Source organism: Mytilus trossulus, chromosome 3 (genome assembly GCF_036588685.1).
Source record: "Mytilus trossulus isolate FHL-02 chromosome 3, PNRI_Mtr1.1.1.hap1, whole genome shotgun sequence".
Taxonomy (NCBI): Eukaryota; Metazoa; Mollusca; class Bivalvia; order Mytilida; family Mytilidae; genus Mytilus; species Mytilus trossulus.
This window is the reverse complement of record NC_086375.1, coordinates 5,024,934-5,045,092: the sequence shown is the minus strand read 5'-3', so window position 1 is coordinate 5,045,092 and position 20,159 is coordinate 5,024,934. Positions and strand designations below refer to the sequence as shown.

Genomic DNA, 20,159 nt, shown 5'->3' with positions numbered 1-20,159 from the left:
CTAAAAAACGAGAAAATTCAAGTGTAAGATATATTCCTATTTTGGCGGGAAATGCCACATGATAATTTCATCAATGAGTGCTTTGTCAAAAGTTTATAAAAGTGATCGGAACCAGCTAAATTGCAAGAAGAATTCGAGAGAGTTAAAATTAAACTGTATGCGATTTTTTTTTATAAATTGTTCTTTCCTCGGAAATTCAGGGTTTTGTTGGTCGAGCGGACCATATACAATTCATCTACTGCAAAATTAGCCTGTCAAAGCTGACGGAGGTTGTGAGTTTCAATAACGCATGCGCAAGGTGCATTGTACTTCAATCTTATAATAGACTAGGATTGCTGATTTTCTTTTTCGAAAATCGATGCATTCCGGGCACTCCGGCTTCAATCACCAATAAAAAAAAACTGATCTAACTGTTCCAATAGCGCTTAAAGTGGCGCCAAACACCACCAATCGATCAATCAATCAATCAATATTTGGGTTTGCAATCAATAAACATAAAAATAAGCAAATTTGCCTCTGTACAGATGTTTTCCTTCATAATTGGTTATAGCTAACGTGTTCTGGTCTAAGCTAGCTAGATTGTCTGCTTTCAATATTAAACAGTTATGCATGTTTGTTGGAAAGGATTTTAAAGATCATAGAAACTAGCTTCATTAAAAACATGAAAAAACAAGGAAACCTCTACTCTATTATTCGTTACTAATTGATAACAAATAATTTACATTAAGGAAACGGAAAATTACATGTTATATGTAAGATATGTTCAATGACCACAATATACTTTATAAATATTTAATGAGAATTGATAAAAACATTTAAAATGGTTTTCTTGTGTAAATATTTAAAATCGTAATTATTTAGAATTGTGTAAAACTTTATTACTTCTTAGAGTTGAATTGGTTGTAATATTCAGACTTATATATATAAACCATATTTCATATGCCGGGTGACGGGGGGAAAATGTATTGCGTAAAACTATCACCCGGCCCGCTCTGGGCATAGTGCAAGGCGCTTCGGTGTCACGATATCTCAGTAGCATGTATTTCGAATTGCGCCAAGGAAGAACAATAATTTGCTTACACAAATTTACAGATCTACCTTTGTTGGGCTGTTATTTAGACGAATTATATATGTAAAAGTTCCAACTCCAATCAGGAAGTAAGCAATGAATCAGATCAACTCTTACATTGTTAGGTTGACTTTTAAGGCAATTTGTTTTCTATAAATTGTGCACCTAAAACCCTTTTTATGTCAAAATTTATTTTTAAAAATGTAATTGATAACAAAAATATTGGACATAACTAAGAATCATACTTTTCCATTCTAATCTGCCTGGTCCAGAGACTGGAGTTCGGATTTCTTTTTTCAAATCATAGAGGGCTTTTAGAAAAGAAATAAATTTATACTGGAAATATTTAGACTAAATTTTAAATGAATATTCAAGTATTAAGCTTTCGGCGAATTACATGAATGAAATTCAAAAATGTTTTAATGGACACAGCAGTTAATTAATGTAAACTAGCATATGAAATTTTATGAGAAGATGACACTTCCCATATTTGATAAAAATAACTTTAAAATGTTTCTATTAGTTGGTAATATTATAATCGTATACAGTGGGCTATAATCTTCTCGTTCTGAGGGGAATATAACGACTTTAATATATTCATTGATGTGTGGCGATTGACATTGAAATAAAATGACAAGGAAATTAAGTGTTTTGTAACCATTTTAATTTTCCACTCTGCGGGACAATATTTGTGATGTAAAAAAATTACAAAAGTGAACCTCGAACCCTATTTTCAATGTCAAACACAATTAGAATTAAATTTAGTACCGAACACGGGTCATGTAACACGGAAATTTAAGATTTTCATTTTCTTCTGTTAAGTAATTTGATAACTTTTAATTGTTGTTAAAATTTGATATAATTGTTCTATTTTCTTTCCTAAAAAAGTAACTAACAAAATTTAGGGGAGTAAATAACCTACGAATATCTTTAAACAATGAAACCGAGTGAAATTTTCACGCAAAAAAGGAGAGATAACTCGTACCAAATCGTTGTCAAAACAGCACTGGTTACATGTTTATGTCGTTTGAAGATATCAGTTCAATATTTGAAGAAGAAAAAAACCTGTTGCATCGAAACTCATTGTTTCCATCAGTTTTGAATTATGATAAAAGTTCAGAGAAATTCTTATCAGTGGTATTACCGATAAAATTATAAACATGACCAGTACACAGCAATAACATAACACGCATGGATTGAATTTAGACTTTGATATCTTAAATTCTTTCAAGGAGCTATGGAACTTAAAAAAAGAAACACAGTCAAGGAGCTATAGAACTTAAAAAAAGAAACACAGTAAAATTTTGTAATTTTGCAGTATATATTCGTTGTACTTTTGAAACAAATCAACCTTTCAGTGGGGTATTGGTAATTCTGGCGTAACGATTTTTTTGCAAATTTAAAAGAGGGTGAAGAAAACCAGTGTACAATCAAAGACCATAAATCAAATTAAAACAAAAACAGACAAAAATACGACCAAAAGAAAAATACCAAACAGGCAACAGTCTACAAAACACTTGTCAAAAACAAAAGACTTATTGCCACTTACAAAACCAAGAATAATCTCGTTTATTCTGGAAAGTTAAGCCGTTCCTGCTCCACTCAGATTTGCACCTATCGTGTGACTCATTGCGGATAGAACAAAATATGTGACAGGTCGTATTGGATAATATTGAATAACAGAGGACCGGTGTGTGGCTACAAATGGCCCATGTATCGTGCGGTAATCTGTATATAAACGATTTCTAATTAAAGTTTAACAAGGGTCAAAACATTACAAGAGAAAACTAAGCTGATAAAAATCAAACAACAGATACATGTATGTCAACCATTGACAACACATGTTTCCTGCCTGAAATATAAATAATGTGGTGGGGTTAATCAAAAACAAGTTTGTGAGAATTCAATCATTCCATGATCTGTAACACTTGTGTAACGTTACAAAATTAGAAAAACAACTAAAAGTTGATAGATGCATGTATAAGCAAATATAGGTAGCCTTACGACCTTCAACAATGCGTGAAACTCATACCGAGTAGCAAGCTATAAAAGACCCCGACATCAAAATGTATAACAAGTTCAAACAAGAAACTAACAAACGAAGTAAATATACCACATTTGGTATGTGCCTGTCCCAAGCCACGAGCCTTATATTCAGAGGTTGTCGTTTTTACTTTATATCATATTTGTTTTTCGTTTGTGGTAATGTTGTTAATACTGTAATGTTGTAATGTTGTAATGTTGTAATGTTGTAATGTTGTAATGTTGTAATGTTGTAATGTTGTAATGTTGCACAACTGTTGCAGATCAGGGGAGGAGGATTCATCACAAACAGTAACATGGTTACGGTTTACCCCACCACGTTTATATGTCTGCGCCTTATTTGTCATATAGCTCGTCACGTTTTCAAATTCTTATACATCCTTTGATTTCAATTTTCAAGATTTGGGCTTTCTCCACCAAGGAATCTATAAAACAGCTCGTCGAACGCACCAAAATTACAACCGGTTTTTTTCATTTAAAAACGACTACAGATACGACATGGATTTCTTTACCATACCAGTACATATCAACGTAATAACGAACTATTTCATTGATCTGACCGATTTAAACCTCCATGGATAACATGATTTAATGCCCTTATCGATATTGTGTGTATTTTCCGTATTTAGATCACGGATGATTTATCATACTTTATAGTTATGTGGTGCAATAAAATGATTCAATACAAATCATAACACTTGTTACCTCGGTGGGTGTATATAACATTGAACTCGGTTAACTTCAAGCTTTAATGGGGTATGAAAACCTGTCCTTACTTAAAACATCACAAAGATCACGGAACAGATGGTAGTGTGATTACAATAACATATTACTATTGTTGTAAATGTGATAATAGATGCAAACGAATGATATTTTATTCTGCTCAAATTCCGTCCAAACTCGTTTTTCTTTGTATCGTTGGAATTCCGTTTCTCAACCAGCATAGCGTGTGCATTAATATATTGAACATACTTGACAAGTGTGTTCAGTATGAATTTTATAATACAGTAACAGAATTAAGAGTCATAACATAGAGGCCGAATCTCCCCTTAGTCGGAAAAATATCCTCTTTTTTGCATAAAATCTTCCACAAATTAGACTAGTTGCGCTCAGTGCTAAATACTATTAATTTTGCAATAAAGATTGTCAATAACAATTATGCTTATAACGTTCCCTTGTCACCATCTTATGGTGTTTATATATCTCAACTTGTACGATTCGCTCGTGTATGTAACAACGTATTAGATTTTAGCGAGAGAAATTTATGTATTACTGAAAAATTATTACACCAGGGTTTTCGATATCACAAACTGGTTAAAACATTTACTAAATTTTATCACCGGTATAAGGAAATAATTCGTAAATATAATTCAACATGCAGACATCTTATACGTTCAGGTATTTCACATCCAATTTTTTATGGAAATATTCTTTATAAAGCACAAAAATGTCAGTATTCTCATCAGAAACTAACAAAACCTTTAAATAGACTTAATAAAAGGGGATATAGTTACGATACTGTTGTCAGGTCATTAAAGATTGCATATTTTGGCTTTAACATTGATTCACTGATAGGGTCTTTGCATCGGACCTACACATTTATTTCTAAAAAAAAAAAAAAACAAAAAAAAAAACAGTTGTTGGCATGACACGGGTTATGTTTTTTTCTCATATATTTTATGATAGTATGATACTAAACCCCTAACGGGAGGGATTGTACCTGATATTCATATGATGAAGACATAATCTTTCAATCAGTTTAATTGAGGTCTGGAGCTGGCATGTCAGTTAACTGCTAGTAGTCTGTTGTTATTTATGTATTATTGTCATCTTATTTATTTTCTTTTGTTACATCTTTTGACATCGGACTCGGACTTCTCTTGAATTGAATTTTAATGTGCGTATTGTTATTCTTTTACTTTTCTACATTGGCTAGAGGTATAGGGGGAGGGTTGAGATCTCATAAACAATTTTGCGCCTGTCCCAAGTCAGGAGCCTCTGGCCTTTGTTAGTCTTGTATGATTTTCAATTTTAGTTTCCTGTGAATAATTCGGAGTTTAGTATGACGTCCATTATCACTGTACTATTATGCATAATTTTAGGGGCCAGCTGAAGGACACCTACGGGTGCGGGAATTCTCGCTACATTGGAGACCCATTGGTTGCCTTCGGTTGTTGTTTGCTCTATGGTCGGGTGGTTGTCGCTTTGACATATTCACCATTTCCTTTCTCAATTTTATTATAACTCTGAATCCGTAACGGCGGATAAAAATCATGCAACTTACGAATACAAATCTCCATGTTACCTCGACTCTATTAAAGTATCTAAATTTCATTTAGACCTGTTTTTCCTTGCAATTTATAAATATCATAGCAAAATTAAGATAATAAGCTGGCGAAGTTGTCAAACAGACAACAACCCGACCAAAACCAGAAAACAGCCGAAGGCCACAAATGGGTCTACTACACAGCCGCGGGAAATCCCGCACCCCGGATTGTTAATAAGCCCATTGGCTCCTAAACTAAAATGTTATCTTTTCAGTGAAAATAGACGGTCACATACAATTCCAAAACATTTAGATTTCGCTCTGTTGTTCTCTAGAGTACATTGTAAGAATCAGCTAAATTAACATTCGATTCCAGTAAACTCGAACTCGAATCATGCTTTAGTGTGTGTAGGGAGAGGTTCTGTGCTTTTCCTTTTCCCTCCTAATACACGTTTTGTTTTTCAATGATTTGTTTTAAGCAAAGGGCAACAACGGTTGCTCCTCTTCTAAATAAATAACACGAAATGTATCCTTTCGGGGAAACTCTTTATTGTACCCTATCCAATGTCACGAAGGAAAAAATATTCTGGAATATTATTTCCAGGGGAATAAATATTACAGTAAATGTTCCTAACAGAATAAATAGTATAGAATATTTGTTCCAACTGGTACAGGTATTATGACATTGTTTATAACAAAGTTTCCACTGGAACTTCTGCAAGGTATGTTAGGTGGAACAAATATACGTTGACACCAAGGATTTGTATAGTCTAACTATACAAATCCTTGTTGGCACCAACACCCCTCCCGAATGACCGATCCTGTATACCTTCATCTTTTTTTTTATACGAAACTTATTGTGAATAAAATTGTTTGTTGAATTTCAATTTTTTCTTCCTATGTAACTATAATCGCTATAGATATTTTATTTGAGGTTTGTACTTGAAATCAATTTTTCATTATTAAATACTATCCTTGTTATTGTCCATTGATTTATTAGCAAAACAATATTTGAAATGTCTCAACAAGTTTTTGTTATCATTTTTATTTTCTCTAACATTAATGGTTCTTTTACTCAAGTGTAAATAGACTTGTGATTTTTTTGCTAATTAAAGTTAGCACGTTTAAACTGACCCTAAGTTCATTCACACGTATACACAACCGTTCCTTATTTAGTAATTATGATTCAATGATCTTTTTAAAACTATTCTTATTCTAAAAATAATCGTTTTTCCACTTCGTCATTGTTCTTTTCAGTATTAGATAATCAATTTATGGTGCATGCTCAACAATCTGACTGATTTACATGAATTTAAATTGTTATACGATATGTACTTATACAATATTAGGTACGTACATACCAAATGTAATGATTCTATTTTTTATTGCTAAGGGGACAACCATTCGATATTCTGTGGTTTTGGGAAGGGACAGTAGAGTTTTAAAATGTTCGGTCCTTCAATTTCTAAATTATTCCCCAGCTTAATGTCACAAAATTCAAAATTAGTTAGTTTTAAAAGTTGTCCATACAAAAATCACCTTCTTAAACTTAATAAAATAATGAACATATATTTTAAATCTAAACATTCATCTCTCCATTTCCTAACATAAACCATGTAATTAACGTCGTGAAAATATTATTAACTAAAAAAATCCTGTTTTATCAATTATTGAGCTATTTCGAGACTAAAATGTGTAAAAAGTGTAATTATATTGACGCTAGGTCATTTTGACCTGCCTTGTTAGACGTGGCGGGGATAAAGTGGTTTTCTAAATAATCAATGGTGGACACATGTTCTCCAAATCACGTGACTAATCAATTTTATTGATGGTTGCAGTCCGCTAATCACCTTTGTAAGTAATGCCTCGATTCTTTATCTGATACGATGTTTACTGAAACAGCACTGGAAAATCTCATAAAGCACACAACTGAATGACCTCAGGCGGCCATATTGACTGCACAAGGTCATGAACTCCGGACAAACTGTATAAACCAGATACTGATCAATGAGTCATGGTTTTCATTTTTGTAAAACATTTTTATTAAAATTTACCAAAATATTCGTCCAACAGTTGGATATATGGTAATGCACCAATAAATGAAGACACATTAAAATGATTAAAATGATATCGAGGTAGAAAGTATAGACAGTTGACCAACACGCACGCATTGTAAAATATAATATATATAGCACTATCTTCATACATTTATACATTGAAATCAGACACTAAACCATTTTCTTATCTTCGTAAAAGTAGGAGTGATAGAACGTTTTTGTTTAGAGTTTTCTCTCATCTGAGTTGTAACATATGATTCAAATTTACATTGAAAGAAATATCATAATTTCTTGTATCAAGAAAAGTGGGGGTACTCTTTTCGCATCCTCCCTGTCATAACAAAAGAATCATTAACCTCCTCAGTTTTGAAAAAAAAAAAATGATTTGAATTACCTGATACCACTATTGAGGTAGTACTATTGTTAAAAAGTAATTTTACATTCTTATAAATATTCGAATGTTTGTCAAAATCTGATGTTTTAAATATTTTGAATCGATTTTTAAATTTCAAAGTTCATGTTACTCATGATATCTGACTATTAAATTCATTTCCGAACGAAAACAAAGAAAGACAAAAAATATTTTTTTACAATATATCTGAATTTATGGAATTATAATATTAGTAAAAATAAATCTGAATGAATACTGGCCTATTTCAAACGTTTTGTTTATAACTGAGATTGTGGACTGGATGATGAATGAACAGAACTCCATCCAAGTCAGCTGCTGCAGTAAATAAAAGATATCACAATATATTGGTATGTAAATTTAGGGGTCACAATATATTCGTATGTAAATTAAGGGGTTAAAAAGAGGATAAAATGATAACAAGTAAAAATTTAAAACATTGTACAAAAAAAAACCAGTTTAGACTCAAATCATGTGTACACATTAGTACACGTATGCATGGTACATATAACTAATATTTTCAGTTAATTTACAGTTGATGGAAATCAAAAGTTAAAAGAAATTTAAACATATATATTTGAATGTAAATCTGAAGAAAACAAAAAGCAAAGTAACATCCCAAAATGGATTGAATTTTTAGTAAATCTGTTGTGAAGTAGAGCACTAGTTTCTTAGAGGTAAATTTAACAGCACAAGAGTTTCTTAGAGGTAAATTTAACAGCACAAGAGTTTCTAAGAGGTAAATTTAACAGCACAAGAGTTTCTTAGAGATAAATTTAACAGCACAAGATTGTCCAAGTTGATTGTAAAATTATTCTATAATATTAATATATATACACAAAGCATGCATTTGATTTCAAATCAATAAAACAATAATAATACGTCCAACAAACACATGAGGTAGACTCTTAATATAGAGGTACTTTGGTGAATAACATCAAGATAATAAGATATGAATAATAGAAGGATTTTACATTGAAGTGAGCATGTATAAAATACTTAAGAACCAATTCTTGAAAGATGGCGTCAGAGTAGAAAACGATGAAATCATTTTCCAATCCTTTTGAGCAATAGTATAGTAATGAAACAAAAATGCATATAAATCAATATAACCAGCTATAGGATTGTGATTTCATTTCTAAATTCGATTACATCGCTCTTAATGAAATATAAAATTGTTTTTCTACAAAATTGGATATGTAGCATGTTACGATTGACAATCGACTCATTTGCATATTATGGATTATCGGGCAAATTCGATCAAGAATTTCTTTCCTCTACCTGAGAACGCTGGATTATAGGCTCAACAATGTTATATATAGATCAAAACTATGAAAATTTAACAAACACATTTATACATTAAAAAAATGATATAATAATCTCCCTGAGTTTTGTTATCAATAAACAAATATGAAAAGCATGCAAAGATAATATGTACATACAAAAATTACATGGCATCTCGTAGCATTCAAAATTTACTTAAATACACATTCAATTTTCACACTATTTTTAAACATTTGGATGATTTACCAATTAAAACATTTAGCATTAAAAATCAACCTCGCACATGCCAAATTGAGAACAATAATCATGATAATAATTCTCTATTATCTTACATAAATGTCTTAACAAATGGAGGAATTCAAAATAATTTAATACTTTAATTATTGATTTTTTGGTATTTACTGTAAATATGGACCACCCAAAAATAGAATATCTGGACTGGTGACATGAATATAAACTTGTTTAAACAATGTTGTCAGAAAATGCCAGTTCAGTGGCATGGAAAATGTGTTCAAATTACCATTTAACTCTCAAGTAACGAGTCATGGTTCACGATAAGGCTGCCTTTGTAATATCGCTGCTTTTCTGATAACAGTACAAAATATGTGAAAATAAAAAATATACCCGCATGAGTCATCATAAATTATCTAACCATTGAAAAAGTTCCTGAGAAATCACAAAACAACAAAATTAACTGTTATACAACATACAACGTAACTTGGCCGTTTCCGTTTTCAGTGATGCCACTTCTACCCGTAGTTTTAAATTCTCCTGCTCGAGCAGAGCCGCTCGGATGGCAATCTCATCTTCTTTAGCTCTTCTCATATCCCTCGATCGTTTAGCAGCTTCATTATTTTTTCGCCTCCGTTCCCAATACGCTCCATCTTTTTGTTCTTCCGGTAAAATTCTTGCACGTTTGCGGGATGATGTATAATTTCTGTGTTCGGTTGAAGATGATATACCCATTAGCTGAGCAGGTCTGATGCCATTAGGACTAGGTATATTTCTGAACCCGTTAGGACTGGGTCCATTTCTAAACCCGTTCTGACTGTGTTCACTTTTAACCCCGTTAGGACTTATAGTAGAGCTTGAGCTGGGTGAACTTGTCGTAGTAACATTGGACGATGCTTTTGATTGCAATAGTGGTGATTGAGATGATTCGTGCATTTTCTCGCCCGCTAGCATCATATGATGTCGATACAAATGAAAGAATTCTTCGCTGTTTAAGTTGAGATTCTGAAAACCATGAGAATCTGACGGCACAAGTCCAGGTATATACCCACCCATACCTAATGGGTCTTTAGGGTAAGATTTGAATGGACGGGTTGATGAAGATTTGTTTTGCGGATATTTAGGCGCCATGAGTGCGGCAACAGACGGAAGTGGTCCAAGCATAGGGTTAGGGATAAGTCCAGCTTGAAAAGCTGTCAACATACTTGCTACATTGTGATTCAATGACCAGTTACTGTCAGGTTCGGACTTGATTTTATTAACCAGTCCATTCATTAGAATTTTTTCCTCACTTTCTGATATTTTTCTATCATCATGATCCTGACTTAATCCAGTATCGTTAGTTGATGCTGGCGATGGAACAGAGTCTGATCCTGAGATTTCATTGTCCCCATTTTTTCTCTTAAACGAAAAATCCAAAGGCGAGTTACTTCTTTCCTCTGATGAATAACCATTCTCGTTATTAGTATTATTTATTGATCGATAATGTTCATTGTGATTAGCTCTTGAGGTTGTGTAGTGCATTTCTCCGTTATTGTTAGGCGAACCATCCTCCGCCATAGCCTTCACATTAATAACTATTTATCAAACCCTTCCGGATTAATAAACCTGCAAGAACAAAAGAACGGGAAGTTTTATATAACGTGGACATTTATTTTAAATACACAACACGACATAACTGAATTATTTATACCGAATACACAAGATTTAACAGGTCGATACTGATATAAAAATATCTTAATAATATAAACTCTCTTACCTTTTTCACATTAGTAAAACTATCCTTCGAAAATTAAAACCAACTGTTACGAAAATTTATCAATATGGAATTGTGTATTGTCGTACATGTCCTTGGAAAAATTATTACGTATATTTATCAATTGCCTAACATATTCCAATTGGCTTTAGACCCTGACCTCACTTGACGCTGGTAACTTATTCTAAACTATTCGATAATTCACGTAATCCAATATTAACTAACCAATCGCGCTTTCCAACTGGATTATGGGCATGTCCATGCCTTCATTCAAGCCTTAAACACATATAAAATACGCCCCTATTGGTCAGTTTCTAACTCATGTTGCGTAAGGTGAAAAACAGTTACATGTCAAAATCTTAAGCCTCGTTTTCAAGTGAGAAATGCTGTAATCGTGAACCTACGCAAACATTTACTCTTGTGGTAATATCTAATTCATACAAATATCATTACGTGTATAAATCAATTATCTAAATTCTATTATATTTCTGTTGTAAAAATCAATATTTGAGATTAGAAATTTAAATGGTTTTCTCAATACACAAAACGAACTGCATTTGAACAGTAAATTATTTTGGCCATGTGTTAGTTATTTGGTCACTTAGAAAGGTCAGGTCACATGGTTATTTTTAGCCTGACAGGTAATACACAGTGATATATTATCTCTTAAACCAGATGTTACACACATATGTACTTGTTATATGGCGTATGTTGTAATTAGATTATCCAATTAAATAACGTAAACGGTACTGAACATTTTATCATAGTATCTCTATGTATATTTACTTATTATTAAAACACCTGAATTCATTTAAATGCAACATTTGACAAAACAATTTTTATGGCGAACCTTGTCTTTTCAAGTACAGTCATTTATTGTAGATCATTGTAAACAAAAAGAAATAAATGAAACTTACCCAGGCAACGCGGAAAAGTATCTACATTTTTGTCGTTCAATTTATTCGTTTTAATTTAATGCTACACGAAAGACGCATAAAAAACACGGTAAAACTATTCTTTAGATGTAAACTTTTTCAAAAACTTGTTCTTTCGAAGAAAGCTTTTCTTTCACTCACGAATACCATGCCAGCGTTAACTTCCCCTTTTCTACCTCAACCATTCCCCCTTTTCTCTTTTAGACTGTAAGATTAATTCAGCTATTTTTAGTATCACTACTAACATGGCTTAAACTGTTGTTATTCGGTTGTAATCACTCACATATCATGTATGTTAAAATATAATGATTTTATAGAATTTATCTTTTTTCTCAAATAACATAAACCCTTTTCATGCACAAGACATAAGATCACACTTTGAAAAGAAACACAGTCGCTAATTACTCGTTTAATTTACCAGCACTTTTAATGTAAATAAACATAAGGTTTTGGTTTTATCATTTCCGGAGAGTAATAAATTATATGTAATAGTAATTTCTGAGATTTATACGTTGTGAAATCAAATTTAGTGTAATTTTTCTTCCTGCTGAGTTTCTTTTGATAAATATAATAATATAAATTTCCAATAGTATGTACCCAGTAGGTATCTTTGATTTAGTTTAATTGTATATTTATTATAAAGTATACAAAATAGACCAGCATATCTGATTAATATAAACTATGAACGATTACATTTAAAAACCGGAAGAAGATGCAATCCAAACCCGCAAGTTAAAGAACAACGGCAGCACCATGACTTAAAACACAAGAACAACGGTTCCATTATGAGTCAAAACAAAAGAACAACGACAACACCATGCCTCAAAACGCAAGAACAACGATAACTAAATGATTTAAAAACAAAAGAACAACGGCAACACCATGTTTAAAAAAAAAAGGAAAAACTGCAATAAAATTTATTACAACTTGACACCAGAACAACGTCAACATCCTGCATCTCAACACAAATGAACAATGGCAACTTCATAACTAAAAACAAAGGAACAACCAATACTGCATGACTTAAAACACAAGAACAACAGCAACTTTATAACTAAAAACACAATAACAGCGGTAACACTGTGACAAAACAAAAAGATCAACGACAACACCTTGACAATACAAAAAATAGCAACGGCAACACCATGACTAAAAACACAAAAACAATGACAACATCATGACTCAAATCACAAAAAAAACGATAACACCATGACTAAAAACAAAACACTAACGGCAATATCGTGACTCAATACAACAGAAATTCGACAACACAAGGACTCAAAACATAAGAACAACGGCAACACCATGACTCAAAATACAAGAACAACGATAATACTAGACTAAACCCACAAGAACAACGACACCACTATGACCCAAAATAAAAGAACAACGGCAAAACAATGATTAAAAGACAAGAACAAAGACACCACTATGACCCAAAACAAAAGAACAAAGTCAACACCATGACTTAAAACACAAAAACAACGACAACACTATGACTTAAAACACAAAAACAACGACAACACTATGACTTAAAACACAAAAACAACGACAACACTATGACTTAAAACACAAAAACAATGACAACATCATAACTAAAAACAAAAGACTAACGGCAATATCGTGACTCAATACAACAGAACTTTGGCAGAACAAGAACTAAAAATATAAGAACAACGGTAACTCTGACTCAAAACAAAAGAGCAATGACAACACCATGAATAAAAAAAAAATATCAACAGCAACAACATCATGAATCAAAAGACAAGAACAGCTGTAGCACTTAAAACAAAAGAACGACAACAATTTGAATTAATACAAAGAACAAGGGCACTGCAATGACTCAAACAAAAGAACAACGGCAACACCATGACTCAAACAAAAGATCAACGGCACCACCATGACTGAAAACCCAAACTTCAACAAAAACGACTGACGAACGTGACGAACTCAATCGAAAGACATAGTTGGACTCGGTTGTTTGCGGGATTACTTGTTTTTGCTCCACCAGTGACAGATGTATTATTATTTTAAATTGCTTGTGTTTTTGTCTTGTGGTTTTATCGAAGTTTAACGCGAACCATTTCAAAACAACCTTTATACTTCAAAAACAATATTTTGGTAAGATTATTTTACATTTACGTAATTACTTTTCACTTCATCCAGAGTAATTTTCGTTTATCATTTGTTTTCCTAGAAAAACTTATGACTTTTATTTCTAGACTATCCTTTGATATAATTCTTAGAAAAATTGGAGCAAAAATCTATTAGCTTATATGGATAATTTTGACAGAGGATTATCCTATTTTAATCAAAGTTTTTATCTAAAATACATTATTTTTATTAGATGAAATAATATCAAACATGCCGGTGAATCTGAGAAACAAAATGAGAATTTTCAACTGAATTCTAAGTGTTCTTCAGTGATAGCTACAATAGTTAAGAGAGAAAAAAATGAGAAGAATAAACTTTAGAATGGAGGTAATTTTATAATTCAGTTTTGAAATCAGCGTCAAAAAATGTATACAACCAAGAATACCTAGGCTACATATATTTATATGCATCTGAATATACAGAAACACTAAAATCCAACCCGACCCCCCCCCCCCCCCTGGATCCGCAAATGGATGATATAATAAAAGCAGGATATGAAGTTAAATATCAAGATGCACATGATATGAAATAAACGTCAAATAACACGGAATTGGGAAGTAACACCTTGGGGATTTATAAAACATCACATGTCAACAACGGTCAATAAAATTAACACCACATATGACCTGCCACATAAGCTGTGATGTAACCCTTAGAAAAAAATAAATATTAAAAAGATACGTTTCATAACGCGGAGCAACCGTGGTTATTATAATTAACACATATACGCCCTAAAACAACCATTGAATATAAGAATAGTTACCATCATATAACAACCTCGGGATATAAAAAAATCGTATAACAAGCACGGGAAATTATATATTACCATATAACAACCAAGAGAAATAAGTATATCACTGTATAAAAACCACGGGAAATAATTATATCACCATATAACAACCACGGGAAATAAATATAGCACCGTATAATCACCACGGGAAATAAATATAGCACTGTATAACAACCACGGGAAATAAATATATCACCGTATAACAACCACGGAAAATAAATATAACACCGTATAATCACCACGGGAAATAAATATAGCACTGTATAACAACCACGGGAAATAAATATATCACCGTATAACAACCACGGGAAATAAATATAGCACCGTATAATCACCACGGGAAATAAATATAGCACTGTATAACAACCACGGGAAATAAATATATCACCGTATAACAACCACGGAAAATAAATATAACACCGTATAACAACCACGGGAAATAAATATAGCACCGTGTAAACAACCACGGGAAATACATATATCACCGCATAACAACCACGGGAAATAAATATAACACCGTATAACAACCACGGGAAATAAATATATCACCGTATAACAATCACGGGAAATAAATATATCACCGTATTACAACCACGGGAAATAACTATACCACCGTATAACAACCACGGGAAATAAATATATCACCGTATAACAAACACGGAAAATAAATATAACACTGTATAAAAGCCACGGGAAATAACAACGTATAACAACCACGGGAAATGAATATATCACCGTATTATAACCATAGGATATAAATATAACACCGTAAAAACAACCACGGTAAATAAATATATCATCGTTTAACAACCACGGGAGATAAATATATCACCGTATAACAACCACGGTAAATAAATATAACACCGTATAACAGCCATGGGAAATTAGTATATCACTGTAGAAAAATTACGGGAAATAAATATATCACTGTGCACCAAAATACAACAACAAAATGCAGATAGCATCCCCAAACCAACAACATGTACTTCAATGAATAATGTGGTGTTCCTCCGCGTTAAGTTTTGGAAGATATTTTTTTGCACAGACTGTCTGAATAGTCTTTGTTAATTCAAGTTTATGGGGATATACGAGATACAAGTTCTGAATGATGAAAAAGGGGTCATAGAGAGAAAGGATATGATCCATATCGTTAAAATGAATTAAGAATTGTGAAATTTATTCTATTGTTTATTTCAAACTTGTTTCCTTTATGTACTCTTGGCGGTCATGTTTTTTTCTATTCGTCCGATTTTTACAAAATGAAGATCATGTGCAGAAGGTTAATACATTAGCATTGCCAAGTTTATTTAGAGCAGAAGCCGTTTGAAAATTGTTACGGCTAAAGATGGACATATAAAGTTCATATGACCGTTGGAGCCATGTCAGCTAAACATTGTGAAAAAGGTGCATTTCATATGTTCCTTAGAAGTATATCAATGTGGATTGGTGAACTATACATGTAATACAAAATCCAGTTTTAGTTTGAAAAAAGACTCCCAGAAAAAGCTGAGGTTTTTATTATCCAGATTTATTTCTAGCACAGGTCAAAATCACAATCAGAGATTCAGGTATATTTTTCAGTTTCATAAACTATCATATATTTTATTTTATTGGGAGAGGGAGGGGGGGAGTAAAAAACCATCTCAAAATATTTCACTGTACTTTGACATTTCATACGCAATTCTTTCGAAACCCTTTTCCGTTTCAAAAATGCAAATGAGCAGTACTATTTCCGCGTGTTGTAACCTTCGGGAATGAACTTGTTTGTCTATGTCCTCCATTGATGAGTACTGTATTGTGCTTGGTATTGTGTAAGAAGTCAAGGCTACATCAGCAAGTACAGACGCATCTATGGGATGATCTGATTAGGTTTTATTGATTGACGGGTTCTACACAGAAATATACATCGCTTAATTACAAAACCATTGGGACGAAACGCTAGTGACACAACCTTGAAAAAGGTCTAATAAATTTCAGTGTTAAACGTATAATTTACAGGTAGATTTCGTTTTAAAAAATATATGTATACATACATATTATGTAGGTTTGATTGGTTGACCGATTTTCTTGAACTTCATCTGAACCTTGCGTGGGAGAATTCATCTTCTTTGGCTTGTTACTGATATTTTTACAACACACGAGAAGAAAATGTAAAAAGCAGGCTTTTTTATCGTTATGTTTCTGATTAGATAATGAAAAACAACTTGTGAAATAGTTTATACAGCAATGAAATAAATATTAGTCATTACAAATAGAAAATACTTCTCAACATGAAAGAGAGAATGTTTGTATGCACAAGACCTACCAATGAAATTAGTATATTATTTTCGTCTTGACAAACAACAAAATAAATTGTGTAATTACGTCAGCGGAAACTAGAAAGGAAGAATTATAATGACATCAATACATTATCGTAGGTTTTGTAATAAGACAGATTGAAAATATATTATAGGATAGACACACTTTCTTAGAGAACACTTAAGACGGAAAAATCGTTTAACAGATACTTAAAATTCTGAAGATCGCTTTATAAAAGATTGAATTAACTGGTGTTCTCGCACACGTTGTCAAAATATGGTTTTATGAATACAATATGAATAGGCAAATGGCCCTGAAATCATTGTTATAATCCTATTTAAATCAAGTTTAACGAAACAGTAAGGATAAAAGACTGTTTGTGTCTCTCTTCTCATCTTCACAATGTTTTCAACGGTAAATATTAGGAATTATGAACTGAACTTAAAGGTTATTTCAAGAGCCGTAACTTTATAATTTCGAAAAATCACCCATTTTTAAAGCATACATTTACTTCATTCATCTATGGTTGGGTACAACAGTATTTTTGATTGTCCAAAGTTATACACGACACTCAAAGTAATCGAGAACCGCTCATGCCACTGTTGTATTTTCTAATCATTCTTACGTGTAAGATGGTATCTTTATGTTCTCCAATTACTTTTGTGTTTGTTAGTCTGTGGAAACGTTAGTACTTGGAAAAGTTGTTAATCTGATTTTGGTGCAAACATTGTTTCTTTTGTAGAGCAGATCTTGCCATTTGATTACCTGAGAGGGGATGAGGATTTTGAAAAACATATCTGGTCTGATTATATAAAAAAAACTTCTGTCCAAGATAGGACACAAAACTGATAAATTGTACCATATTACAGGAGATTTAAGGCAAAAAACTACTGTATCACGCTACCATATTATATAATTACAGATACGAAAATAGAAACATCATTTACAATAGCTATTAAAGATATCTTTTTGGCAACAGTTGCCAATTATATAACAACTATACCGCTATTGTCCTTGAAGCAACGCTTAATTATCTGTTATGGCGAGCTTAACCTATTTTTTATTAATATTTTTTCGCGATAATTTTTCTATCTCACGTTTTGTGATACTTTTAAGCAGCTATCATTATTAGAGCTTTATTTTGTATATCAATATGACATGTAAATATAGGATAACACTTCGGTGTATATATATAACAGGTACAAAAATGTGTGAAAAAGAGAAAATTACGAAAATCACACTTTATCAATTTGGTGCGAAAAAACGTGTTTTTAACGACTTAACAATTCAGTTGTTATTTACTACTGAACTTCTTCTTTGTTTTGAAATAAAATGTCATAACAACACCAAATTTAAAAAAAAAGATGATTATTGTATGCTTGACGCGGAGTGGCAAATCCAAGACTTAAAACTTGGGCGTCTACTTTAAGACCCTATTCATTCCATTTTTAATATTGGGCAAAGATAGTAGACATAAACGAGTTCACCTCCAGAAGAGGCTCTATGGATATTCAGAACGAGGCAAGATTTATATCAAAATGACAGCACGTGTCTTTTCTTTTCAAAAATTCTTTCTGCGTGTGTTCTAGGTTCAGTCCATTTAAATGATCTTAAATGGCCGTAATTTTAAAGAAATCGTTAAATTGAGGCAATTTCTAATTAATTTTGACAATATCTTCCAACTTTATTACATAATACCATAACGAATGTAGCCAATACGTAAAACAAACAAGCATGAACGAAAGTATCAAATACGTAAAACAAAACAAGCATGGACGAATGTATCCAATACATAAAATAAAACAAGCATGAACGAATTTATTCAATACGTAAATCAAAACAAGCATGGCCAAATATACGTTTACCTTTATACTAAGTTAAATAAAAGTTAACTGTTACTTACAAAAACTTAAAAGTTGATTTTCTGCTGCTTATCAGGTAAAATCTTGCAGACCATAGAATTGAAAATGTCAAAACAGTCCCAAAAATATGTATTCAAATTCATATTCAATAAGTTATACCATAACGAATGTAGCCAATACGTAAAACAAACAAGCATGAACGAAAGTATCAAATACGTAAAACAAAACAAGCATGGACGAATGTATCCAATACATAAAATAAAACAAGCATGAACGAATTTATTCAATACGTAAATCAAAACAAGCATGGCCAAATATACGTTTACCTTTATACTAAGTTAAATAAAAGTTAACTGTTACTTACAAAAACTTAAAAGTTGATTTTCTGCTGCTTATCAGGTAAAATCTTGCAGACCATAGAATTGAAAATGTCAAAACAGTCCCAAAAATATGTATTCAAATTAACGCTGAAAAAAAAAAGAATTGCGTAAAGCGACCATTGAGAAAACTGTGCTATTACAATGTAACTATTGGGTCAATATATTATTGGATTACGTTTTTTTCTGTGTTACAAGCTGCTACCTGGCAGTCAACACCTGTAACATCAAAGCATCGATCACTTTGCGACAAAGTAAACATGATCCCATGTGTTGGATAACAAACATGATATTACGACTTGTTACAGAAACTCTTATTCATTAATATTTTAATACAGACATGGTACGTCCACGTGTTCCGGTTAAGTTTCTACGGCGTGCACATGTCCAAACGAAATGGATATTCAAGTTATACAATTAGGAAAATATTATCAGACATATTCTGATTTATTGTTAAAAACTAATTTACTTGACCTTGAAAACTCCTGGCTTAGTAAAGACAAACAAATTGACCAATACCTGACTTTGTATAATACAAACATATTGACAATTCTTGAATTGCTTGTCAATTTTTGACTTGGTTATAGCAAGCAACTTCATCATTTTTGACTTGGTAGCAACAATCATA

At 32.1% G+C, this 20,159-nt stretch overlaps 1 protein-coding gene across 2 annotated transcripts; it reads right to left on the bottom strand.

Moving 5' to 3' along the window:
- Positions 1 to 7,396: 7,396 nt before the first annotated feature.
- LOC134710031 (thyrotroph embryonic factor-like) lies at positions 7,397 to 19,294 on the bottom strand. Of its 2 annotated transcripts, none has more exons than XM_063570183.1 (2): positions 19,196 to 19,294; positions 7,397 to 10,967 (listed from the first exon to the last, which is right to left on the bottom strand). In XM_063570183.1, exon 2 carries the CDS (start codon positions 10,917 to 10,919, stop codon positions 9,819 to 9,821), a length of 1,101 nt encoding a protein of 366 aa, XP_063426253.1. In that variant the 5' UTR covers positions 10,920 to 10,967; positions 19,196 to 19,294; the 3' UTR covers positions 7,397 to 9,818. The 2 variants fall into 2 exon arrangements, with proteins under 2 accessions (XP_063426253.1, XP_063426252.1); XM_063570182.1 differs by lacking the exon at positions 19,196 to 19,294 and adding an exon at positions 11,119 to 11,490.
- Positions 19,295 to 20,159: the final 865 nt, after the last annotated feature.

Coding starts and splice junctions, on each gene's coding strand:
- LOC134710031 (XM_063570183.1), bottom strand. CDS start 10,919: ATGGCGGAGGATGGTTCGCCTAACAATAACGGAGAAATGCACTACACA.